Source organism: Podarcis muralis, chromosome 7, assembly GCF_964188315.1.
Source record: "Podarcis muralis chromosome 7, rPodMur119.hap1.1, whole genome shotgun sequence".
Classification (NCBI taxonomy): Eukaryota; Metazoa; Chordata; class Lepidosauria; order Squamata; family Lacertidae; genus Podarcis; species Podarcis muralis.
This window is the reverse complement of record NC_135661.1, coordinates 90,801,066-90,826,975: the sequence shown is the minus strand read 5'-3', so window position 1 is coordinate 90,826,975 and position 25,910 is coordinate 90,801,066. Positions and strand designations below refer to the sequence as shown.

The following is a 25,910-nucleotide window of genomic DNA, read 5'->3' as shown; positions in this document are numbered from 1 at the left end:
GGTTGTTCTGTGTCTCTGGGTACGTTTCTGTGTGCGTTTTAACTTCATATCTCACCTCTGCCACCAATTAATATGCAACGACACAATGGCTCTTTCCCCCCCGGCACCCTTGGGCCCGTTCTCTCTCTTAAATATAGTGCACCCACCTCACAGAACACAATTTCCACAAATGCCCTCCAACTACCTCAGATTATCTTGTGGGGGACTTGCGTGAGGTAAAACTTACTAATTGGGAGTCTCAGGCAAGATTTCTTCAAATAAACATTAACAATTTTATTTAACAAGGAAGTTTATGACACAGGTGGATAAAACGTAGGATACTTCAGTTTACAATGTTATTTCCCTTCAAGGTTTTCTCAGTTGTTTCACACTTAAGACTTTGGCTCTTAACAAGGTGGCACTTACCCTACTCCTGAGGTACTCCAAGCAAAAGACCCAAGGGATCTCTGGTTTGGGAGTCTTCTCTTTCTAGAAGGATCTCTCCCCTCCTGACTGGGATGAGAGCTCAGCAGCCGGTCTCTTTCCAGCTCCTCCTTCCTCCCACTTCATTCCTGGCCTGAATTACTCTCCCAGGACACCACACACTGTCCTTCCCACTACGCTCAGAGACTCCTTTCTCTAGCTGGTGATCTTTTCCTCAGAGTGGATGTTTCCACCCAGAACCAGCTCCTCTCACTCCCCATCTTCCCCACCTCCCTCCAAAGCTCCTAGCCATGGGGGGAACTGGGCCCAGGTCTCCCTCCTCCAGCTCCAGGGCTCTTAGTCTGTCCGCTAAGCCACATGGGGCGTCTTTGGGTGTAGGATATTCTCCGAGGGGCCCCAACCTGCCACTTCCCCTGAGCTTCTTGCAGCCCGATGCCAACAAACAGGCGTGTGTGTCCTGCTTGTTGGCAAGTAAAGCAACACCCTCCCTGGTGGGGATGGAGGGACTCGCCTCTGAAATGGTGGAAAGGACCATCCAGCCATGTGGTTGGTCAGGGGCCCAGGCCCCTCCTGAATCTTCTTCTGAGGGTCTCAGGATGGGTGATGAATTTCGGGGAATTGGATTGGCAGGCAGTGCCCCAGCGCATCATGGCACTCGGTAGCCACTCCTGAGAGGACCTGTTCTTCTCCCCAGCCTCCCTTTGATTCCATGGGCCTTTCAGAGTCTCTCTAGGACACCTGGCTCACAACAAGGCCAGCTTGTCTTCCCACTGTTCCTGTAAGTGAGGAGAAAATGCTTGTGCTGAGAAGGGTGTGAAGTGAAGAGAGATTCATATCTGAAGTGACCTGAAAGGGACTTCACTGCCCTCAAACATCCCCCCTATTGGATGGAAGGAGTTTGGGGTGGGCTTGACAAAACCTTGCATAGTTGAAGGTAAAGGGGACAAGAATGGTCCCTCCTCCAAAACGGAAACCCCCACTGCTTGTGGACGCTTGGGATGGGTGAAGCTGTCCATTTCCATTTCTTGGTTTTGCAATGCGATTTATCATTTAATGCTCTTTGCATTTAAAAAGGAGGACCATGGATTTACAATGTTTGCTTCTCACCAGCTCGGCCTTTCTCTCTTGCCCCCTCAGGGCTTGAAGGGATGTTTAAACATGAGCAGGAGGAGGGCAGCGCCATCTGTGTTGTGCATCGGGCTTTTGTACATCAGCCCAAGGGGAGGTTCCAGCGCTTGGTCCGGAGGCTGCGCAATTGCATCCGGAAGGAACATGATCCATGCAACTTCCTGCGCTGCAGGCCAGGTAAGCTAGGCATATCGGGGTGGGGGGTGGGGGCAAGATGACGACTATTTCGTGACTTTCAAGAATAGGAATTTTCCACACCTTTGTCGACAGAATTCTCTGCCATACCTATTCACCACTTGGATTAATACATCAAGACTCAGTAAGTGGTGAGTAGGTATAAAATATACTTTTAAAGGCAAAGGAAACATCAAAACACAGAGAAGTGTAAAAAATGGCTTTTCAAAAAAAATAATACTATATACATCTTTAAACAACATTTTTCAGAAGGGTAAACATGGTAACTTCCAGAGTTAAGTGTGATGAAAGAAACACACGTAAAACTCACCTAATGTCCCACGGCAGAAGGAATGGCCCACATGGGAGGGGGCCAACCCAGACCCCCGATAGTCAAAGAGTCTTTCTGATAATGGCCAGTCGGCAGGGAAAGACTTCAGGGCTAGGAGGTCCCTGGAGGAGCCCTGCTTCCTCTCTCTCCCATTCAGGCAGCTGGACGGAACTGTTAGTTTCGGTTTGCCACTGAGCAGTGCTTTGGAGTCACAAGACTCTCTTTACATTCCACACGTTCCATACTGTTGGAAGTCTCACGGGAGACAGATGGGACCTTAGTGGTTTCCTGTTCCTTTGTTGTTCAGTTGCTCTCTGCTCTCACAGAGAGAGGATGTATTTTTCTGCCTGCCTAGCTAGATAATAAAACTCCTAGCAATGTAGCCCAAACCTCTCGTCTCTGCCCTGTGCTGGAAACTCTGCTGAATGGGGAATGTGCCCGGGGCTTTATCAGAGGCTCAGGTCGTCAATCACGTTGAGGGATTGCACCAGAGCTGTAAAGTCACTGAGGGGGAGAAGAGGAGACAAGACTTAGACCAGTCATGACGTGAAAGAGGCATTGAAGGAATAAATCATAATTTGGGTCAGCCACCGGCCATAGCAATAAAACAACAATACGATATACAAAGAATAAAAATAAAAAGTCGGTTATATAACATACTTTTAATGGTTCTGAGTCAATAGTCAAACAGTGGATCTTATTCTAATTGCCCCAGCTAAAAACCTTGCAACCTTTGCTGTCACCTGCACATCTTGATCTGCCAAGAGAAAGGACGCTGTGAAGAAGGTATTAAACACCTTGGCCAAGGACTTGCAAGTCACAGCTCTGGGTACGTAGTAGGAATTGCTATTGGGCACCAGATGTGGCAAAGAACCTAGCTGCAAACTTCACCCTCATATTATTTAAGTCTCCTAAAATTAAATCTGTATACAGCCACTACTACAGTTTGCCTTCAATGTGAATTCTTTGATGGGAAGCAAGACAGGCCCTGTGACTGAAGCTCTTTCCACACTCTTGGCATTAAAAACGTTCTGAATTCTGTGATGGGTTGTGAGATGGGTGCGCTGGGTGAATTTCTTTCCACATTCTAAGCACTGATAGGGTTTCTCCCCTGAATAAATTCTTTGGTGGACAATGAGCTGACGTCTCACTGAATTTCTTTCCACATTCCAAGCACTGATAAGGTTTCTCCCCTGTATGAATTCTTTGATGGGAAGTGAGATGGTAGCTGTGACTGAAGCTCTTTCCACACTCCAAGCACTCATAGGGTTTCTCCTCTGAATGAATTCTCTGATGGGAAGTGAAACGGTCCCTCCAAAAATGAAGGGGAAATGTGTGTGCGTCCTATGGAGCGAATGCAGGCTTTCGCTGAAACCTGGAGAGCGAGAGGGGTCATTGCGCACCGACCCCTCTCACTCTCCAGGATTCAGGAAGCTATCCGCAAGCCTTGGGAGCCAGACGGGAGTTCCCACCAGGCTCCCAAGGCTTGTGGACAGCAGCCTGCAGCCCAAAGCCTGGGGCACGCTGCGCTGCGCACCCCGGCCTTCAGGCAGATATACACAAGCCTGTGGAGCCCGGCAGGAACACCAAAGGCTTGTGGATAGCAGCCTCCAAACCCGACCTGGTTTGGCGGCTGGCGGTGGGGAAAGCAGCGCTTCTCCCCACCGCCAGCCCCACAAGCTCGGAGGACAGTGGGGAGGCGGAACACTGCCTTCCCGCTGTTCCACGACCTGGTCTTTGGGCCTGGCGGTGGGAGAAAGCAGCACTCCCCCCCCGCCAGCCCGAAAGACCAGGTCAAAAGGAACCCAAAGCCTCCCACTGGACTCTGAAGGCTCCGGGTGAACACACCTTGAACGCACAGAACACACCTTGACTTAGAGGGGGAGAACAAAAAAAAAAAAAATCCTGTTCCCCCCTCCTATAGTCTGGTGCGTCAAATAGAGCGAAAAATACGGTATTCATTGTGTATTTTAATGAAGGGCATTAAGAAACTGGTGTTCTTCAAATCATTCTTCTAATCCTGTGCACAAACATTCCTGTTTATCACATGGAAGGATCCCTTCTTCTGTCCCCCTGTGCTGTTCTTGCCGGGTGGGGAGTGTTGAGATCCCAGAATGCTGTGTGAGATAGTAAGTCTGCAGGCTTGAGTCTGCTAGCTGATGCAACCGGCCTGCAATACTTTCTATGCAAGTTCAGGGTCAGAATGATGTGGGTCAGAATAACGTGCTGTCAGTTGATTGGCTGTCCTTGGTTTAAAAGGGAAACCTGTCCAGCAGTCAAGGTGGTGGTGCAGAGGAGTGTGGTCAGAGAGAGAGAGAGAGTCTTCCTCTTTGCCTTAAGGTGCAGCCAGGTACTCCGTTTGACTGTATGAACTGCTCCTGTATTATAGCCTGTAGATATTTGTAGATATAGAGCTCACAATAAATATACTGCACTGAAGAACCTGGAACTCTAAGCATTTCTGCTAAAGCGCCGCAAAAATTTCACAACAGGGAGGACCCTCCTGAAGCCCTATAGACATCTTCAAGGTGCGCAGGGGAATGAGAGGGGGAAAGCCCCATTGTGGGACTGATGGGGTGAATCCTGGCCACTCTTTGGTATGGGGTGTGAACTGCTTAGAAGCCTATTTCAGCCTTCAACCCTCCTTCCTTGGCGGTTCCTCCCACCATTCCTCTGTGTCCCCCAGTCCATGACATCCTCTCTCCCCACATGGCTCCTTCCTCCTACCTGCTCTGGGTCCACAGGGGCAGCTTCCCCTCCGCCACCAAGAAAAGATGGACAAGCAGGTCTTGCTGGCCTCGTTCCGTCTCCTGCGAGAGAAGAAGGTAAGTGAGAAGCCAAGAGCGCATGCTTCACTCCGAAGGAAAACTACAGGTGCGCCTTCAAACAAGTAGGAGTTGCCACCTAAATGTGGACGTTTGCACCCATTTGACATACTAGTTGTGCAAAAATACATCTCCATTTCTCTGGGCTCTGGGTCCCCTGTGAATTCTCCAATAAGATGAAAAGAATTCACAGATTAGTTTCAAAATCCACAGCTTGTGAGCAGACGGAGAAAGAACTCCTTCCTCCTTACCCAGAGGCCTCTCTCTGGAGTCCAAGGGAGTCTTTTCTATCTCAGAGGAATCTGGACCTATTTCTGCTAACAGATCCTTACTCTGAAAGAGCAACAAGGATTCAGGGGGGCCGCTAGGGGCGCCTTGGAAGATGGCGGATAATAACATCTATCCAGCCCGCAAGAGGCAATTTGAGGCTGATTAAGGGGAGTAAATCAGTCTCCTTCGTCTCTCCAGGGAATGGAAAGACACAGTTTCCACCCACGGTTGCCATCAATCACCCCCGAGTTCGGAAGAAGGAGGGGGTGCAAGGCACTGGGTGCACAACCCTCAGCGGGTCTCGGCACTCCTCCGAAGCTGCTTCCAGGAGCGAAACTAGTTGTGTTACTTAAAAGGAAAAATCTGGAGAAAGCTAACACACATGCTTCGAGAGAGGCAGGAGGTTTTATCTGCTAATAATTTGGCCACTGAAAGGAAGAAGATTGAGATGGAAGATTACATCAAAGACTACAGACATGCTGGTATGTGGAAGCCAACGGAACGGAAAGGGAGGGAATGACTTTTTATTTCTTGCTTTATGTGATTACCTAATAACCCTCCCCCTCAGAAGATCCGTCACAGTAACCAATTGACAAATGGGGTTAAAAATGAGCTGTGTGGGGAAAAATAATATGAATTCAAAGGTTTTATTCTGTGAAGGACTTGGGGGGGGGGGGGAAGGCTCTATCTGTGACGCAGCAAGAATTGAGATTTGATACAGAAGGACAGACATCTGTTGCAAGGAGTTTGGTCTTAGGGAGGGCGAGCCGAAGATTTGTTATCTGGATGGAATTGTGAACTGGAAGGGGCAGCCCTCCTGGAAAAGACACTTTAGGGCTATCCAATATCATTCCTTGGATGCTTTCCAAAAAAGGATGGGCCATTAGGAAATGATTTGGGAATACTCTCCCTCCTGTTCGGAGCCCCTTGGGAGTATCCAGAGGCAAGTCTCTCTCACCTGCTGCTCTGCCTGCTTCCTCTCCTCTGCCTGACTCAGGAGGAAACCTTCGGCCAGGGCCACCGCCTGGGAACTGGTCTCCGCTCCGCATTCCCTCACCCAGATCTCCATCTCCGCTGGAAGGACAGCCAGGAACTGCTCCAAGATCACCAGGTCCAGCATCTGAGCTTTCGTGTGCCTTTCTGGCTTCAGCCACTGATGGTCAAGGTGGTAGAACTGGCTGCAAACCTCTCGGGGTCCTTTGGCCTCCTGGTAGCAGAACTGCCTGAGCTGCTGGCTCTGCACCTCTGAGCAAGGGGTGTCCTCCTCACCCAGGATCTTCTGCACGGAGTTTTCCCAGAATCCCCCACTGCTCCCATGTTGGGTTGCAAGGCCTCTTTCTGCGTCAGGGCCAGCTGAGTCTTGCTCATCCATCTCTATTCTCTGGACACCTCCAGGAGATCGGAAGGAGTCCCTAGGTCTTCTGCCAAGTTCTGCCTGTCCTACTGAGAGGTGCCTGAGAATCCTGTAAAGCAAATGCATTCTTCTACTACAAGATTGATACACAGTCAGGAGAAGAGAAATGTTCCCTGGGCCAGCATGGATGAGTCTGAATCACAGCCCAGACTCTGAGTTCAAGCACTATATTCTCATATTCTTAAGGCAGACTTCTGTCTTTGTTCTGAGGGCAACTCTCTCCCCCTTCAGAAGCATGGCTGCCTCCAATTGGGGGGCCTGGAGCCATCGCTAGCCCTCTGCTCCTCCCTGAATGGACCTCATCCTCTTCTCAAGCCATCTCTTCCTCCTGTGGCAGGGAGTTCCATGGGCCTAACTGCACACTGGGAGATGGAAGGACTTTCTTTAGCACAGGGGCCAAGTTTTTATTTCTGCCTCCAGATGTTTCCATCTGGCTGCCACCTGGGCTAAGGAACGTGGCTGATTCCTCAATCCCATCAGGGTTCCTTTGCAGGCCCTTTTCTTCCTGACTGAGTGACCCCTCCCCAAAGGAGCAAGACAAGAGTTGCAGACCTCCTGTTACTTGCAGACTCCCTGGCTTTGCAGAGAGGAAGGGGGGCAGAACCTCTTAGCCCTGGCTTGGGGATCCCCTTGCAGGAGCTGAGCAGAATCCCCACGGATCCCCATCATGACTCCCTGGCCCTCATGGCTGTTCTTCTGAGCCCTTGCAAAGCGGAGCTCACCCTGCTCCCTTCTCTCTCTCAGGAGCCAGGACCCTCCCCTGCAGCCCTGGGACCCCCCCATCTCCCCAAAGCGACTCACCGGATCCCAGAAGACACCCCCAGGCAGCACTTGTGGAGCAGAGAGACAAAAGCCCGGATGGGGGCGGAGCTTGTGCCCTGGGGAGCCTCCTCCCTTTATTCCTCTCTAGGAAGCCAGCTTGGTGCCAGGGGGCGTGGCGCAGGTGCAGAGCTGCTCCATCGGGGGACTTTGGGGGCCTGGCAAGCTTCTCCCTCCGCGGGGAACAGATTTCTGTACATCTCAAGAGCAACAAGAATGTATTCCTTCCCACCCTTTGCTTGAGAAGTAAAACTCTGCAAGGGTTTGGCTCCAGGGTCCCTTGAGAGAGAGTTGGTTCCGACTCTCTGAGCAAAGAGGAAGGAAAAGGGGGTCCTGCAAGGAGAGGATGAGGGGAAGACCCCCTTTTCTAGGGGTGGGGGAGAGGGATTGGGCTCCCAGGTCAAGAGAGCACCTTGTATCCTGGCACTGAAAAGACACCCTCCCGAAACACACACACTTTGTGGCATCTCCTTTTCATCTCCTTTTGGCAAAGGGTCAAAACTGTTGGTTTGCAAGCCCCCTCCACAGAGGCTGCCCCCTCTCACTGTCCTTGGAGCTTGCATACCGGTAACCTCCTCTGGCTGACATCCAGACAGACCAGGGAGATTTTGATAGGCGACATTTTCCCAAGCGTGGGTAAAATGCACAACCCCTCCCTCCTGCTTCCACAGGGGGGAAAAAATAAGTCAGAAATCTATTTACATGATGTTTATTTCTGACATTACAGCACTAGAAAAAACACGTCCTTTCAGTTCAGCTCTTCTAGCAAGTCTGACAAACTTCCTGAACATGCGCAGTCAGAAGAATTCAAGTTACACTCTTCACAAAGACTTATCCAGCCTGTGAACGTCCTGGGAAATTCTTCTTTCCCACAGATAGGCGCATCATGTGATGTCAACAATCTGGCTGTCTGCAGCAGTGATGTTTCCATATACTGACAAAAACAACTCCCAACCGGGCCTGCCAGCAGAAGGCAGGGGGGATGGAAACAGCCGTCCAAAAGGTCCAGCCAGCTCCAGAGGCGACCCAAGGCTGCTCTCCAACGGGGCGCTGCTCCAGGCATCTGAGTTGCCCGGCTCAAGGGAGCTGGCGGGACTAAGAACCGGGGTTCCTGAATTGCAGGGGTTGGACTAGATGAGCCTGGAGTGTCCTCTTCCAGGATTCCTCATCTGGCTGCCAATGCCACGGCTGGAATGTCTCCCAAAACTGCCCCCCCTTTCCCAAGGAGCTCTCCCCCCCCCCCCGCGTCTTAAACTACCCTTTGACTGGCAACCATATCCAATCTCCTTGGTGGACAATCCCAACCAAAGATGCATTAGATTCTCTGAAATATACTCAGAGGAGTCCTGTAGTGATTTCATGCTCTTTATTGCAGCTTGCAAAACAGTGATTTAATTGCCCCCAAACCTCAGGCTGTTATATACATTATTTACACAATTAGTCCCTAGGCTGATTCTGCTTCCCTCCTGGAGGCTGATTGGTCTTTTCCTGCAGGCCAATCAGTTGTTGCATTCTAGGATCCTACTAGCCTTTTCTTCTAGGCTCCAAGCTTAGTACATAACCCCCCTCCCCTCTACGTTCCCGTTGCGCCCAGAAGGTTAGCATTCGTAGTCGTTGAGATATGCCGGTCACCTACGTATGCCTTGTGGTCTTGGGTGTCTCAGTAGGGGTTCCTGGTTCTGGCTCTTGTTCCAGGGCTTCCGGCTGTGACGGGGTCGTTGGGTTGGATGCCGCTGGTCCACTCGGTTGTGGTTCTGGTTCCTGTGGCTGCTCGGCCTCGGTCACTTCTGGACTTCCTAGTTCTGCCTCCCTTACCCGCTGCTCCTGCTCTATGGGCCTCACCCTTCTGCTATCCCCTTGGGATTCTTCTGTCCAGCCCTCCTTGCAGTTCCCCCCCAGGAATCATCCGGAAGTTCAATAGTCCCAAGAAGGCTTGGAGTTCTGCCTTACCCTTAGGTGCAGGGGCGTTGCAAATAGTCCTCACCTTGTCCCTGATCAGGTGGACTTTAAGACTCCGCCAGGGTGGCAAGGACATGGCTGACCATTGGCACCGGGTATGCATGAGCTGTAAGGGCCTTGTTTATGGTACATTTGTAGTCTACGCAGATGTGGATTGAGCCATTGGGCTTGATGGGTGTGATGATTGGGCTTTCTCGGGGGCATTGGGCACGGGCTAGAGCACTCCTTGCTCCACAAGCCAGTCTAATTCCTCGCCAATGCGGGGTTTTGAGGGAGAACGGGACCTGAACTTGATGGGTTGCCTTGAACTTGATGGGTCGTATGGCGGGGTCTAGTTGTAGGCCAACGGAGGGGCAGGGCAGTATATCACCCCAATGCCCCTTCGAAAACCTCTGGAAACTCTTTGCACATGGCGTCCACGTGGGAGCTGGTGCGGTTCACCCCGGTGATGGCTAGCCCCAGTGGCCCAAACCACGCCAACCCCAGTAAGCTAACGTAGCGCCCCTTGGCCACGATCAAGTCCAACTGCCACTTCTGCCCTCGATATTGTACACTGAAGGTTCCCACCCCCATCGTGGGGACCTTGCATTTGTGGAAGTCTCCCGGAGGGTGAATGGGGCTGGCCAAACTTGGAGCCGCCACTGAGACACAATTCCTTAATGTCCATGCCAAGATTATGGACAGGGTTGAGCCTGTATCAAGCTCCAGGCGGCACGGGGCTGCCTCTATCTGTGCCTCGATGTCCGCATTAGAATGAGGCAACTGGTATACCTGACAGTCTGTGATCTTCGTTGAGTTACCTTGGGACTCTTGGGTTGGCCATCTGATTCGAGGCATTGGGCAGGGCAGGCATGGCACACCCGGGCGATGTGTCCCACTTTTCTGCACTGTCAGCATTCTGCGTTGGGAAATGGCAAGTCCTCTGCTCGTGGCTCTCCCGGCAACTTGCACAGTTCCCGTCTTCCAGACGAGGCTGTCGTGGTGGGCGTGCAGCTTATGTGCACTGCTGCACTCAGTGCACGTCCTCCCGGTCGGATTCTGAGTCGTCGGTGAGGTCCTCATGGTGGATCCTTGGTTGGGACGACATGTTTGACTGGAATCCTTGCGCTGACCTCTCAGCAGCTTCAGTTGCTAAAGCCTCCTCTAGGGCAGCCTGGAACGTCAGGTCCTTCTTGGCGTAGAGGCACCACTGCAGCTTCTCGTCCCTCAGGCCACCCACGAGACAGTCGCAGAGAATGTTCTCCAGCTCTGTGACGTTGCAGAGCCTGGCAGCCTGGCGGAGGGAGGTCACATACCCGGTTATGGTTTCTCCGGAGACCTGCCGCTTTGCCTAGAAGGCATTTTGACACGCTACCCCCGAGGGTTGTTGCGAGAAGTGCCCCTTCAGCCGTTCTATTATCGTGTCATAGGGAACGGTCGCAATATTTGTGGGAGCGAGGAGGGCTCGGGCGATCTTGAACGTTTCTTCTCCACAGATGCTGAAGAAGGTTGCCCTCTACTTGGCTGTGTCTCATGACGTCCTTTGCCTCCAGGAGGAACTGGAAGCGGGTGGTGTATCCTTCGCAGTCTCCTGAGGCTGGGCTGAATGGCATGAAGCGGTTGTCTGTCGCCATTCTGGGTCCTTGGGTCCTGGAGCTGTAGCCTGGATGCGCGGTGCGATGCTGTGTTGCCAGTGGCGGCTGTGTGCGTTGCGCGGCAGACAGCTCAGCAGGATCCCACCTTCATCGCCAGTGAAATATATTCAGAGTCCTGTAGAGATTTCATGCTCTTTATTGCAGTTTGTAAAACAGTGATTTAATTGCCCCCCAAACCTCAGGCTTTTATATACATTATTTACACAATGAGTCCCGTCTGATTGGCTGTTTCTGTTGGGATCCTGCCAGGGAGACAGAGGCATCAGGCCTCCACGTCATCTCCGGATGATCTCTGGTCTCCCGTTGGATTCGCATCAGTCAATTAGCGACACGACCCTCAGACGCATTCCAAGACTCATGCACGCCTTTCTCGCAGAATTTCCACAACGGAAGATTCACCCAGGAGAGCATATTTACAGCTTTATTCAACGTTGGTCAGAACAAAGGAAAAACATGACTGCTTGCATTCATGGCGAGGAAAACAGCCAGAACAAAAGCTATATACAAAACGGAAACGCCCAGTGAGCAGGAAGTTAGCAGGCATGTGACACACAACAGCCTGTTCCCTTTTTTAAGGAGGAACGGAAATATCCTAACAGATTCTGCTTCCCTCCTGGAGCCTGATTGGTCTTTTCCTGCAAGCCAATCAGTTGTTGCATTCTAGGATCCTACTTGCCTATTGTTCTAGGATCTAAGCTTAGTACATAACAATCTCCTTCCTCCGTGTCCCCAATTCTTAAATAGGCTTTATTTCAAAACAGGGTGGGAGGTAGAGATGGCTTAGTCTTCCAAACAACCCTTTATCCATTAGTTAGTAGACAAGCTTCCCAGTGCAAGGAGAGGAAAGCAGACCTCTGAGCCCAGCCTGGCCCCCCACCAAATTCTGCCCGCATGCCTTGAGGCCCCAAGATGGGCGGAGAAAGGCCTGGAGGGCAGCTGCTGGCTGGGACTTTGATTTGGGCAGGGTGGGGGCACAGGGAGAGGGAGACAGGAAGACCGGCCGGGGGTGGCACTGGGGGGATTAATTCACATTTGTTTTCTACCCAAAAACCACCACCCTCGGCTGGCTATCATATCACCCCTTTGTTAGGACAGTGTTTCCCAACCAGTGTTCCGCGGCACATTAGTGTGCCGCGAGGTGTTGCCTGGTGTGCCGCGAGGTGTTGCCTGGAGGGAGGCGGGCGAGTCCAAAAAAGGTTGGGAAACACTGCTCTAACACACGCCAGCCGGGGTCTGCCTCCGCGTTGCATCAGCTTCCTCGCTCTCGGCGCTCTGCTTGCCAGCCTGGTGGCCTCTGCCCCGCCCCGAGACTGGAAGGGAGGGGCGGGGCTTCCACTGCGGCTGCGTCTCTGGCTCTTTCGACTCATTCCTCCTCCGAGTGGGCTTGAAAGAGCGGCCGATGGATGAATCGGCCGGCGACCCTGAAGCCTTGTGCAAAGTAGAGGAGGCGGAGAAGCGACGGCAGGGAGCTTAGGCGCCGCATCCGGCTCATTGCGGGAAGTCAAGATGGCGGCGGGTAAGTGTGGGAAGCAGCTTTTCCCCTCCGCCGCCCCCCTCTCACCGGGAATAAAGGGGGCCCCGCTGGGGGGTGACGTTGTAGAACGCAGAGTTCTTATTTTGGGAAGGTTTGAGGGGTCGGACTAAGCGGGTTGGGGGCTGGTCTGGGCTTCCGCTCCCTCCCCTCCCCACGGAGTGTACCTGCGGTGCAAGGAGGCGCTCTGAGCCACTGCTCTGGGAAAGGAAGGAGGGCGAGGCGGCCTGGCCAAGTGCAGGGGAGACCCGTAGTGGGGAGCAGGGGGAGGAGGAGGCACCGAGGAATGGAGGCGGGGGAGACTCCCTCGCTTTGCAGAAACTGCAAAAAACGAGGCAGGAATTGGGTTTGTTTTTGTAGCTCAGGACGTGCTTCGCTTCTGGTGTGCCTAAGGCGGCCGCCCCAATTATCCCCTAGCCCGTCTTTCCAGGTGCTGCCCCCCCTCCACAAAGGGCCATAGAACTGTAGAGTTGGCAGGGGTCCCAAGGGTCATCTAGTCTTAAGTTTCTCTTTCAAAAAGGAAACGTGGGTTAAAGCGGCGACGCCGCCCCCCACTCACTTTCCTGCTCTGGCTTCCCTAACAGTTTTCCGAGTTGCGTCACTGGATCCAGCCCCCTTTTCCACAGGTGACACGGGGCTGGAGGGAGGGAAAGAGGGCTTTACGTCGCGCACAAAGGCAGCCTCCTAGAAGCGCTCTGGGCCGGCGCCGTTTCGCCGAAGGCGCCGGAGGACCCCCACCCTCAGCTCCTTCAGAAAGGACTGGAGCGGAATAGCCCTTTCTCTTCTTCCCCAACCCTTGTCGTTGGAGGAGTCCCTCAGTCCCTTGCTTTGCTGCCTCCCCCCCCCACCCCCAAAGCTTGGAGGTTCCCCGGCAAGGGGGAGGGGAAAAAATTGAAACTTACACTTTCGTGCGTCCCTCCCAGCGTGACGCTGCACGCTGACGTCACGGGGCTGTAATGGTGGTGTGCCTCGAGATTTTTTTCATCAAACAAGTGTGCCTTTGCCCAAAAAAGGTTGGGAAACACTGTGTTAGGATATTTCCGTTCCACCTTAAAAGGGAGCAGGATGTTTGTGTCACAGCCAGCGTATTTCCTGTTTCACAGGATGTTTCTGTTGTGTCTTTGCTTTCGTTTCTCTCTGTGTCATAGACACTGAAGCAGGCAGTCATGGTTTTCTTTGTTCTGATCAACACTGAATAAAACTTGTAAATAATGATCTCCTGAGTGCAACTTTGGCTGTCCATTATCTGCTGATAGAGAGTGTGCATCGGCTCTATTGGGCTATTTCTGGAGCTCATGTCACTAATAGCTGATACTGCGTGACTACGGGAGATCGATGGATCGTCCAGCAGCCGGCTTGGGGGTCATGATGGACTTTATCTACCTGGCAGTATCCCAACACCCTTAACCTCCTCTTCTCCAGGCTAAACATGCCCAGCTCCCTTAGCCGTTCCTCATAAGGCATTGTTTCCAGGCCTTTGACCATTTTGGTTGCCCTCCTCTGGACACGTTCCAGTTTGTCAGTGTCCTTCTTGAACTGTGGTGCCCAGAACTGGACACAGTACTCCAGGTGAGGTCTGACCAGAGCAGAATACAGTGGCACTATTACTTCCCTTGATCTAGATGCTATACTCCTCTTGATGCAGCCCAGAATTGCATTGGCTTTTTTAGCTGCCGCGTCACACTGTTGGCTCATGTCAAGTTTGTGGTCAACCAAGACTCCTAGATCCTTTTCACATGTACTGCTCTCAAGCCAGGTGTCCCCCATCTTGTATTTGTGCCTCTCATTTTTTTTGCCCAAGTGCAATACTTTACATTTCTCCCTGTTAAAGTTCATCTTGTTTGTTTTGGCCCAGTTCTCTAATCTGTCAAGGTCGTTTTGAAGTGTGATCCTGTCCTCTGGGGTGTTAGCCACCCCTCCCAGTTTGGTGTCATCTGCAAATTTGATCAGGATGCCCTTGAGTCCATCATCCAAGTCGTTGATAAAGATGTTGAATAAGACCGGGGCCAAGACAGAACCCTGTGGCACCCCACTAGTCACTCTTCTCCAGGATGAAGAGGAACCATTGATGAGCACCCTTTGGGTTTGGTCAGTCAGCCAGTTACAAATCCACTGAGTGGTAGCATAGTCAAGACCGCAAACCTGTCTTGATTTTAGCTTTTTCAGGGGGCTCTAAGTCCTTTTAAGAGCTCCAATTGTGTTAAGAACTTTAAAAATGAGACCAAACTTTCATAAATCCCTCCGATCACACTCTTGGCACTGAAATAGTTTCTACCCTGTGTGAATTCTCTGATGGGAAATGAGATTGTTGCTTTGACTGAAGCTCTTTCCACATTCCACGCACTGTTAGGGTTTCTCCCGTGTGGATTTTGTGATGGGCTGTGAGACTTTCCTTCCTGGTGAAGCTCTTTCCACATTCCACGCACTGATAGGGTTTCTCCCCTGTATGAATCCTTTGATGGGAAGTGAGCTTGGCCCTCCGACTGAAGCTTTTTCCACATTCTAAGCACTGAAAGGGTTTCTCTCCTGTATTAATCCTTTGATGGGAGGTGAGAGAGGAGCTAGAGGTGAAGCTCTTTCCACACTCCAAGCAGTGATAGGGTTTCTCCCCTGTATGAATCCTTTGATGGGAAGTGAGATTGTACCTGTGACTGAAGCTCTTTCCACAGTCCAAGCAGTGATAGGGTTTCTCCCCTGTATGAATTCTACGATGGGAAGTGAGATTGTACCTGTGACTGAAGCTCTTTCCACAGTCCAAGCAGTGATAGGGTTTCTCCCCTGTATGAATCCTTTGATGCAAAGTGAGTTTAAAGCTCGTCCTGAAGCTTTTTCCACATTCTACGCACTGATAGGGTTTCTCCCCTGTATGATTTATTTGATGGGAAGTGAGAGAGGAGCTATCAGTGAAGCTCTTTCCACATTCCAGGCACTGATAGGGTTTCTCCCCTGTATGAATCCCTTGATGGGAAGTGAGATTGGCACTCTGAGTGAAGCTCTTTCCAGACTCCAAGCAGTGATAGGGTTTCTCCCCTGTATGAATCCTTTGATGCAAAGTGAGTTCAAAGCTCGTCCTGAAGCTCTTTCCACATTTCACGCACTGATAGGGTTTCTCCCCTGTATGAATCCTTTGATGGGAAGTGAAATTGGCACTCCGAGTGAAGCTTTTTCCACATTCCACGCACTGATAGGGTTTCTCCCCTGTATGAATCCTTTGATGGGAAGTGAGATGGGCCCTCTGACTGAAGTTCTTTCCACATTCTACGCACTGAAAGGGTTTCTCCCCTGTATGATTTCTTTGATGGGAAGTGAGAGAGGAGCTAGCAGTGAAGCTCTTTCCACACTCCACACACTGATAGGGTTTCTCCCCTGTATGAATCCTTTGATGGGACGTGAGAGAGGAGCTAGCAGTGAAGCCCTTTCCACACTCCAAGCAGTGATAGGGTTTCTCCCCTGTATGAATCCTTTGATGCAAAGTCAGTTCAAAGCTCGTCCTGAAGCTCTTTCCACATTCCACGCACTGAAAGGGTTTCTCCCCTGTATGAATTCTTTGATGGGAAGTGAGATGGGCCCTCTGATTGAAGTTTTTTCCACATTCTAAGCACTGATAGGGTTTCTCTCCTGTATGGATTCTATGATGGGAAGTAAGATCGTGACTGCGACTGAAGTTCTTTCCACATTCCAGACACTGATAGGGTTTCTCCCCTGTATGAATTCTTTGATGGGAAGTGAGATGGGCCCTCTGATTGAAGCTCTTTCCACATTCTACGCACTGAAAGGGTTTCTCCCCTGTATGAATCCTTTGATGGGAAGTGAGAGAGGAGCTATCAGTGAAGCTCTTTCCACACTCCACACACTGATAGAGTTTCTCCCCTGTATGAATTCTTCGATGGGAAGTGAGCTTGGCCCTCTGATTGAAGTTCTTTCCACATTCCAAGCACTGATAGTGTTTTTTCTCAAGGGGATTTCTTTGATGGGAAGTGGCATGGGAGCTCTGACTGAAGCTCTCTCCACAGTCTGAATCCTGATATGGCTCCTCCACTGTATGGATTTCGTTGTGGTCTCCCTTGTTCTTCATTTCCAATTCATCACCACCTGAAACTAAGAGGCAAATGGATTAGAGTCTCGGGAAGAAGTGCAGTCCCAAATTATGGAACAATGCTAATTAATGCTTGGGAGAGGCGAAGAACTGAAGGGAGTTAGATGTTATAATGTTCCTTTTGTTCTGCAAAATGTCTAGTTTCGTATACAAATCAAGTTGATTATTATATGTTTTCTCTCTCTAGTTTTTAAAAGTACAGCTTAACCTGGTAATGTCATTTTGTTCAAATTTAAATATGGATCTATACTATCTTCTTAAATAAAATGTGCTTTTATTATTACCATATTTTTCGCTCTATTGGATGCACCGGACCACAGGACGCACCTAGTTTTTAGAGGGGGAAATCAAGGGGAAGAATATTATTTTTCCCCCCCCGCAGCCCCAAAGAGCCACGGACACGATGCACACAGCCTGTCCGCTTCTCCCAGAGCTTCTCGGGGCTGCGGGGGAAGCCCGGGTCCCCCCCCCCCGTCCCAAAGAGCAAAGAAACCGAGACAGCAAGCGGGATCCATAGCCACGCAACCTCTCCAGCCAGGAGCTAAACCTCTCCAGCGCGGCTAAAGAAGAAGACAAGGCAGCAAGTGCGATCCATCCCGCTCGCTGCCTTGGCCTCCTCTTTAGCCTTGCACAGCATCTTTAGCCTTGCGCAATGGGGTGGATTAGATGACTCCTGGGGTTCCCTTCCAACCCTGCAATTCTATGACCATGGAAAGTGTTGGGGGTCTCCACCACTGGAGGCTTTTAAGCAGCGGTTGGGGGACTATCTGCCTGGCGTTCTTTAGCTGTGATTCCTACATTGTGAGGGGGCTGGGCTAGATGGCCCTCGGGTGGCCCTCCCAAATCTATACAGTCCTACAATTCTGCGGCAGGAGATCCACAGCCACTTCACACAATGCCCACTCCCAATTTTCATCGGAGAGACATGTGGCTTCAGTGTCTAGGTAGGTACCCCCCTACCTGCCACTCTTCCCCTACCCCACTTAAGCCGAGGGAATACCTGCCCAGAGAAGCTCCCAGGTGAGGCAAGGGTTAAGATCTACCTCTGGTAAATGGCTTTGTATCCCCCCTCTTTCCCTTTTCTCTTCTATGCTATTTCCTTCTTTTGAGTTTTGTTTAATCTGTTTTTATTGTATACCAAAATAAAAGCTGCAAAGTTTCCTTTTTTATAATATCCCCCCCTTCAAACAAAAACGTTAGATAAAAACACTGATCCAGAGGAAAAGAAGGGGGTGGAGAAAGGACGGAAAAAGAAAAAGAGGTAGAGATAGAGAGATTTTTAAAAAGTTGGCTTCTTTAGCCTCGCACAGCCTCCCGCGGCTGGAGGCGCGCAAGGCTAAAGAGGATGGATCGTGCTCGCTGCCCTGGCTTCCTCTTTAGCCTTGCGCAGCCTTCCCCCCGGCTGGAGAGGTTGCGCAAGGCTTTTCCCCAGGAGGGAGAAGGGACTGACTGGCCGCGTCAGTCCCTTCTCCCTCCTGGGGAAAAGCCCGCAAGAGCCGAGCGAAGTTTGTGTGTGGCTCTTGGGGGCTTTTCCTGCCTGCCTCCCCCCCCCTGCATTCGCTCCATAGGACACCCAGACTTTCCCCCTTAGTTTTTAAGACGGGAAAAGTGCGTCCTATGAAGCGAAAAATACGGTATTTAAAAGGTGGCCAAAGCGGGAAAGTTCCCTGTCCAAAATTTAAGATATACAGTGGTGCCTCGTAAGATGAAATTAATCCGTTCTGCGAGTCTCTTCGTCTTGCGGTTTTTTCATCTTGCGAAGCACGGCTATTAGCGGCTTAGCGGCTATTAGCGGCTTAGCGGCTATTAACGGCTATTAGCAGCTTAGCGGCTATTAACGGCTTCGCGGCTTACAGGCTTTAAGAAAAAGGAAACAAACTCACAAGAACTCGCAAGACGTTTCGTCTTGCGAAGCAAGCCCATAGGGAAATTTGTCTTGCGGAGCGACTCAAAAAACGGAAAACCCTTTCGTCTAGCGAGTTTTTCCTCTTGCGAGGCATTCGTCTTGCGGGGCACCACTGTACAGTGTTACCTTGGGTTACATATGCTTCAGGTTACATACGCTTCAGGTTACAGAATCCACTAACAGCAGCAGCAGGAGGCCCATGAGCTAAAGTGGTGCTTCAGGTTAAGAACAGTTTCAGGTTAAGAACAGACCTTCAGAACGAATTAAGTTCTTCACCCGAAGTACCACTGTACTTAAATGTTACATTATTGTGAGAAGTTACAGGGGACGAGGCAGGGGGCCTTCTCGGTAGGGGCACCCACCCTGTGGAATGCCCCCCCCCATCAGATGTCAAGGAAATAACTATGCAACTTTTAGAGGACTTCTGAAGGCACCTCTGTATCGGGAAGTTTTTAATGTTTGATGTTTTATTATGTTTTTCTATTTGTTGGCTGGGGCCAGCCAGTCAGATGGGCAGGGTGAAAATAATAAAATTATCATTATTGTTACTACAGGGTTCACTGCCTGAGATTCAAAAAGCCTGGCTCTTTTCTGGGATGGAGTTTGTTTGGTTCAGTCGTGGAATCTGTGCCATCTCCAATGTCAAGCGACTCTTTGGTCAACCAGAGAGAGACAGAAGGAAGAACAAAAGCAGGAAACGTGACTGAAGCTACTTCAACACCTCAAATCACTCTGAATCCTACATTTAAGAAGGCCTGGGCAGTTCAGACAGCCTGATCATGGTTTTAAACGGCAGAACTGGGGGAAGAATATTCACAGGGAAAACAATCAATGGCCATCCATCCAAGGTTTGCTGTGGGAGTGTTAACATCCCAGGTGCTGTGGGTGGCGCTGTTGAGCCCCATCGAAATATCAGAGGTTCGTCACATAGAGAGATGTCTTGAATTACAAAACAGATAGGATGATCCAATAGGGAGCCTTACCGAGAGAGTCCAAGATCCCACGATTCTCCTCCATGACTTCCTTATGCAGAACTCTCTGGTCAGGATCCAGCAACGCCCACTCCTCGTCTGTGATATAGACAGCTACATCTTCAAAGCACACTGGACCCTAACAGAACAGGAAAAAGGCTGTCCTCTTAGAGAACATTCACCTGGCTCTGTTGTTTTCTACAGCGGCCAGACCCCTCTCTGCCTTCCTCATCCCTCCTCTCTCCTGCTGCAGCTTCTGCCTCGGAGTCTGGGCTGCTCTCTGCCACAGACTCCCTCTGCTCCCTGAGCCCTCTTCCCTCTCCAGCTTCAGACACCTCCTCCTCCTCCTCCTCCTCCCAGGCGGCTCCCTCTTCTCTGGCTCCTCCCATCATTCCTCTGCATCCAGCCAGTCTGTATCCCAGCAGTCCTTCCCCACAAGGCTCCTTCCCCCTACCTGATCTGGGTCCACAGCTGCTGCCTCCCTTCCACCACCATGAAAAGATGAAGGAGCAGGTCTTGGTGGCATCATTCCGTCACCTGGGAGAGACCAAGGTAAGTGGAAACCGTGAGCGCCTGCTTCTCTCAGAGGTGAAACAGTGCATCTCTCAGTACAGATGGGGCATCGTCCAAGTCTCCCCTGCTAGCTTCCGGTTCCGCTCTGCTTTATTGGAGGCAGTGGGAGATCGTTGGCAAAGGAAAAACAAGGATGACTGAGGGTAATTCTCCTTGCAAGTTGCCCCCAGGGACAGGGGGGAACGGGCTTGACTCCCAGTTTGTCTTGGTACCAGGCTCCGGCTACAACATGGATTGCGAGAGGCAGGGAGGCGCTGAGTGCAAAAGCCCTTTGCCTGCCGAAAACCCTCCTTCGCCGCCATTAAGAAGCAGAAGTTCTCCTGTCAATTAGAGCTCAATTTGGACTAATATACAGGCGTTGCTGGAAGAGATGAGATCATAAACTGCGGCATTAAACCAGCTGCAAGGTCTTTAAGGTTTGAATTTGAAAATAAACTTCATTTGGTGCAAAAGACGGTGGGTGGGGGGAGGGGAGCCTATGGCTTCTTTATATAAAGTTTTCTTCTCTACACTAATGAATTGGCAGTCCGCCATTGGATACTAGTTCAAAATATATATGTACAGGTGAGCAGGGATGAAACTGGATTACAGATATGGAATATAACATCAAATGGAACTGTGTGTGTAAAAACAAAAAGGAAAAAGGGAGGGAAGCTCTATTTTACAAAATGTTTACGATGCAAAATTAGAGCTGACTCTTCCCCATCCTTTATTATATACAGACTGAACTGATTAATGTTAAAGGACTTGGAATTTAATTTAATTGGATAAATGCGCATTTATCTAAGGCCAGAGAGAGGGATGTAAGGAATCTGAAAGTTGTGTGGGAGCTGATAAGGTTCATTACTGAGTCATTTGCAGTTCTGACCGATCCCTCTCCTTCCCAGGCAGAGAAGAAAAATGGCAAAAACTGATTATTTATTGGGATGGTGTGATTTTTGCAGCTGCTGTTAAAGTTGCCAAACAACGAAGCACAGGACAGAGCGATGGAGAATTTCTGAAACCACAATGGGATATTAGCTCCGCCGAAGGAATGATGGAGAACAGCAACAACCAGGAAACATCACCAACATAAAGATTGCCACACACGGGAAGAGTAAGGATACAGCTGGAGTGCCTCACTTGCTGCTGCTGCACCGTGAGTGTTGGGGAAGGCCGCTCCCTCCTCAGGCTAATTCCACCTGGCCTAGGGGGCGGGGCCCAGACTCACCTCCGCCACAGCTTGAAGAGGCCTCACTGAGGCACTGGCCACTCTCTCCTCAGGTAATTCCACCTGGCCTGGGGGGCGGGGCCCAGACTCACCTCCGCCACAGCTTGAAGAGGCCTCACTGAGGCACTGGCCACTCTCTCCTCAGGTAATTCCACCTGGCCTGGGGGGCGGGGCCCAGACTCACCTCCGCCACAGCTTGAAGAGGCCTCACTGAGGCACTGGCCGCTCCCTCCTCAGGCTAATTCCACCTGGCCTAGGGGGCGGGGCCCAGACTCACCTCCGCCACAGCTTGAAGAGGCCTCACTGAGGCACTGGCCGCTCCCTCCTCAGGTAATTCCACCTGGCCTAGGGGGCGGGGCCCAGACTCACCTCCGCCACAGCTTGAAGAGGCCTCACTGAGGCACTGGCCGCTCTCTCCTCAGGTAATTCCACCTGGCCTAGGGGGCGGGGCCCAGACTCACCTCCGCCACAGCTTGAAGAGGCCTCACTGAGGCACTGGCCGCTCTCTCCTCAGGTAATTCCACCTGGCCTGGGGGGCGGGGCCCAGACTCACCTCCGCCACAGCTTGAAGAGGCCTCACTGAGGCACTGGCCGCTCCCTCCTCAGGTAATTCCACCTGGCCTAGGGGGCGGGGCCCAGACTCACCTCCGCCACAGCTTGAAGAGGCCTCACTGAGGCACTGGCCGCTCTCTCCTCAGGTAATTCCACCTGGCCTAGGGGGCGGGGCCCAGACTCACCTCCGCCACAGCTTGAAGAGGCCTCACTGAGGCACTGGCCGCTCCCTCCTCAGGTAATTCCACCTGGCCTGGGGGGCGGGGCTCAGACTCACCTCCGCTACAGCTTTAAGGACACTGGTGCTGCTGCAGCAAATGTTAAAAATGTTTTTATATATTTTAAAGTGTTTTAAAGGTGTTTTTACTTTTTACTTGGTTGTACCACCGTGAACAGTGGTTTTTATTTATGTATTTTTATTTTGTTCCATTTTATTTTGGTTTGGGGTTGGATATTGAGTGGGGTGGGGATTGGTTTTGTTTAGGTATAATTGTTTTTGTTTTGTTTTGTTTTTCTATTTCGTAAATGGAGGCTACTATGAGGGTTGGGATTGCTACCGTGGAGGGGCGAGGGAGGTATGGCGGTGGGGGCAGATGTTATAGGCGAAGGGGATCGAGATACGGATATGCTCGTACCCCTTCCAATCTGCGCCCCATCCCGAGGGACGAGGGTAGGGTGAGCAAGGATTACTCACCTCCGTCACTGGTGCTGTGCAAGGCCAGGTCTATAGGCAACAAAACCGCCACCCTGCGAGATTTCTTTACCTCGCAGGGGGTCAACCAGGCTTGTGTGACGGAGACCTGGGTGCGCGAAGGGGAAACAGTTACCTTACGAGAGATGGTGCCCCCGGGTTTCTCCGTTCTCCACCAGTTGCGGACTGTGGGCCGGGGGGCGGGGGGGCATTATTAATCCGGGAAGATTGTTCTTTCAGGGCTCTACCATCCCCATCGATCCCCGGCATTGAATGTGTTGGCCTAGTGTGGGGCTCCGAGGTGAGCTTGGCTGTCTGGCTGGTGTACCAGCCACCTAGCGCACCAGCAGCCACCCTGTCAGGCCTGCTGGAGGCAGTGGTCGGCTGGGCCTTGGAGTTCCCTAATCTATTGATATTGGGGGACTTCAACATCCATGCTGATGCCACTCCCTCCTCACAGGCTCTGGACCTGGTGTCTTCCACTAGGGCTCTCCCAGTTTGTTTCGGGCCCCACACATCAAGCAGGCCACACGCTGGATTTGATCTTTGGCGTCGGTATAGATGTGATCATGTCTCCTTCGATGAAGGTGCCATGGTCTGATCACTACGCTCTGAAAGCCAGGCTTGACTTTCCACGCCCGCCCTGCTTAGATGGCGAGCCAATTTGGGCTCACCCGCAGAGGCTGATGGACCCTGATAGATTCCGTCAAGTCTTGCAAGACCTTGCCCCCCCGGCGACTCATGAGGGCTGGACTATCCAGCTACTGGCAGCCATCGATGAGATCGCACCTAAGCGCCCTCTGCGACCCCGCAGAAACCGGGCTCCCTGATTTACTGAGGAGCTCCGGAAAATGAAGCGGGACCTCAGGCGGCTAGAGCGAGTATGGCGGGGTGCCCGTGACAGAGCCTCAAGAACATCTTATAGGGTTTTTATGAAAACCTATGAGATGGCAGTGAAGGCCACTAAGAAGTCTTACTTCTTGGCTTCCATTGCATCCGCTAGCTCTCGCCCGGCACAATTATTTAGTATAATTAGGTCTTTAACGTCCCTTGAAGGACAGCCAAATTTAAATAACAATTTGACACACAGCTGTGAGGCATTTGCGAGCTTTTTTGCGGAGAAGGTCTTGTTGCTCTGCCATGACCTCCCTGCCAATTTGGATACAATAAAGGAACTGGAGGCCCCTCGACTGTCCTCGGGTCCAGTATTGGACCACTTTGACCGGATATCCCCAGCCGATGTGGACAGACTCCTCCGAGCTGGAAAGCCCACCACCTGTCCTCTCAACCCATGCCAGTCTTGGCTGATTAGAGCATGTCCAGACGAGGTGCGGGCCCCCCTGGGGGATATCATCAATTTGTCCCTTGGCACCTGGATATTCCCAGGGGAACTGAAGGAGGCAGTGGTGTGCCCGCTCTTAAAGAAAACACCATTAGGGGGGACTTCCGGGTTAGCGCCATCGGCAATGTCGGAGCTCCTCTGACTGAGAGGAACCCGCTCCGCGAGAATCGGGTTGTGCCACCGCAGCGAAGGCGGGGACCCCTTAAAAATCCCAGGTGGAGGAAGCCTGGGAACGTGGGATTCGGCGGGCACCAAGAGCGCCTCCCCTACTCGTGGGGAAACCCATTTTGGGGCTCCGGAGCGAAGTGGGGTGAGCGGCGCGGTGCTTCAAACTGATTGCTACTTTCACGGAGTGAAGCTGCACAGCTGTTGCCGGAGAGCGCTGACTCTTTCCTGTGGACAATTGGATTTAAAAGTAACTACCCGTGAGTAAAGTGAAGAATTGGAGTTTTAAAAGTTGAATTTGGCAACAAACGGGGGGAGGCTTAAAACAGGAAGTCCACCTTCCTCTTTTGTAAATAGTTGGAAGCAAAGAGGCTTAAGCTAAAGCCTTGGAAAGTTCATCTTAAACGCCTAAATTTCCAGGATTAAAAATTAGTGAAACCCCCCCCCCCTTGGAAGCAGGGGAAGAGGGGGGGAAAGTTTGGACAATATTTGCCTGCAAAAGAGAGGGAAAGAAGCTAAATTTCCATCACTCAGAACCTGGGAACGGGCTGCCATTAAGATTGTTGTTTCGGAGCTCTGCATAGACTGTGAATAGACCGTCCATTTGACAGCTAGTGAAACAAGAGTGATACGTTGTTTCAATTACCCTCTTCTGATTTAAAAGGGACTAAAAGGAGTAAAAGAAACTGAGTAATACTAGCTGGGATTTGCTATTAAATAACTGGTGCAATTGTGACTAAAAAAAAAAAAAAGAAGGCTACACTGTGGACTAACATAATATAAATAGTAACTATTTCCCTCTAGAGGAGGACTTTGAAATTGCTACAAGGAGTGGAATTTTCCAACTCTAAAGATAAGATTCTGGGACTGTGGAATTGACCTGGAAGGGCTTAAGTGTTATGGCAGATGGAAAAGAAAAAATAGACCCGCCAATCCAAGACAAAACAAGAAGGTCTGGGAAGTCTTGGCGAAGAGCTTCTACATCTGGCCCTCCGGCATCATCTGCGACTGTATCAACGCATTCTAAACCAAAAGGAATGATTACAGAAGAGGCTCTGGGATTTGCTCTGAGCAAAATAAATGAATCATTGGAACAAATGAATAAAAAATTGGATCAAAATACACAAAGTATAAATAGTTTGGGACAAAAAGTTAATTCTAATACAGAAGCTATTGAGAAATTGATTCAGGAGTCTAATTCAACTCGACAGATTGCACACACACACTTTGTGGCATCTCCTTTCAGCAAAGGGTCAAAACATAGTTCCAACTTGAAAACCACCTCCAGGACCAGGCACCCTCAATGGGCTTTGGACTACAACTCCCAACTGGGCCTGCCAGCAGAAGGCAGCAGGGATGGAAACAGCCGTCCAAAAGGTCCAGCCAGCTCCAGAGGCGACCCAAGGCTGCTCTCCAACGGGGCGCTGCTCCAGGCATCTGAGTTGCCCAGCTCAAGGGAGCTGTCGGGACTAAGAACCGGGGTTCCTGAATTGCAGGGGTTGGACTAGATGAGCCTGGAGTGTCCTCTTCCAGGATTCCTCATCTGGCTCCTAATGCCACGGCTGGAATGTCTCCCAAAACTGCCCCCCCTTTCACAAGGAGCTCCCCCCCCCCCGTGTCTTAAACTACCCTTTGACTGGCAACCATATCCAATCTCCTTGCTGGACAATCCCAACCAAAGATGCATTATATTCTCTGAAATCTACTCAGGAGTCCTGTAGTGACTTCATGCTCTTTATTGCAGCTTGCAAAACAGTGATTTAATTGCCCCCAAACCTCAGGCTATTATATACATTATTTACACAATTAGTCCCGTCTGATTGGCTGATTCTGCTTCCCTCCTGGAGCCTGATTGGTCTTTTCCTGCAGGCCAATCAGTTGTTGCATTCTAGGATC

The 25,910-nt window shown here is 51.1% G+C and overlaps 2 protein-coding genes and 1 pseudogene across 8 annotated transcripts in view; all 3 read right to left on the bottom strand.

The window, feature by feature from the left end:
• The window catches only part of LOC144328529 (uncharacterized), an 89,506-nt pseudogene that overhangs the window by 16,978 nt on the left and 46,618 nt on the right, over nucleotides 1-25,910 (bottom strand). Inside the window, exon 6 of the transcript XR_013393793.1 lies at nucleotides 14,853-16,606. The product of XR_013393793.1 is annotated as an uncharacterized LOC144328529 (transcript). The remainder of the gene's footprint in view (nucleotides 1-14,852; nucleotides 16,607-25,910) is intronic.
• LOC144328528 (zinc finger protein 213-like) overlaps nucleotides 1-25,910 on the bottom strand; it is a 69,132-nt gene that overhangs the window by 24,894 nt on the left and 18,328 nt on the right. The window contains exons 3-4 of the mRNA XM_077932433.1: nucleotides 19,936-20,018; nucleotides 19,494-19,620 (exon numbers count right to left, since the gene is read on the bottom strand). Of these exons, the coding sequence (XP_077788559.1) occupies nucleotides 19,494-19,620; nucleotides 19,936-20,018 (210 nt within the window). The remainder of the gene's footprint in view (nucleotides 1-19,493; nucleotides 19,621-19,935; nucleotides 20,019-25,910) is intronic.
• On the bottom strand, nucleotides 249-12,065 carry LOC114603032 (zinc finger and SCAN domain-containing protein 31-like). 6 transcript variants are annotated; one of them, XR_013393792.1, is made up of 4 exons: nucleotides 6,110-7,360; nucleotides 4,784-4,866; nucleotides 2,057-2,560; nucleotides 249-1,199 (listed from the first exon to the last, which is right to left on the bottom strand). XR_013393792.1 is itself a non-coding variant. In XM_077932437.1 (4 exons), the coding sequence occupies exons 2-4, from the start codon at nucleotides 6,521-6,523 to the stop codon at nucleotides 2,506-2,508; spliced, it is 552 nt and encodes a 183-aa protein (XP_077788563.1). In that variant the 5' UTR covers nucleotides 6,524-6,614; nucleotides 7,367-12,065; the 3' UTR covers nucleotides 249-2,505. The 6 variants fall into 6 exon arrangements, 5 of the variants coding, with proteins under 5 accessions (XP_077788563.1, XP_077788560.1, XP_077788564.1 ...); XM_077932437.1 differs by adding an exon at nucleotides 7,367-12,065 and having other exon boundaries at nucleotides 249-2,560; nucleotides 6,110-6,614; XM_077932434.1 differs by having other exon boundaries at nucleotides 249-2,560.

Bases quoted from the DNA above. Each gene is read 5' to 3' on its own strand.
- LOC114603032 (XM_077932434.1), bottom strand. From the start codon at position 6,631: ATGCATTTGCTTTACAGGATTCTCAGGCACCTCTCAGTAGGACAGGCA. The intron at 4,867-6,109 runs GTGAGAGAGACT...CTTCTCTCGCAG, and splicing joins GGAAGCAGGCAGAGCAGCAG to GAGACGGAACGAGGCCAGCA. The intron at 2,561-4,783 runs GTAGGAGGAAGG...TCTCCCCCTCAG, and splicing joins CCCCTGTGGACCCAGAGCAG to TGACTTTACAGCTCTGGTGC.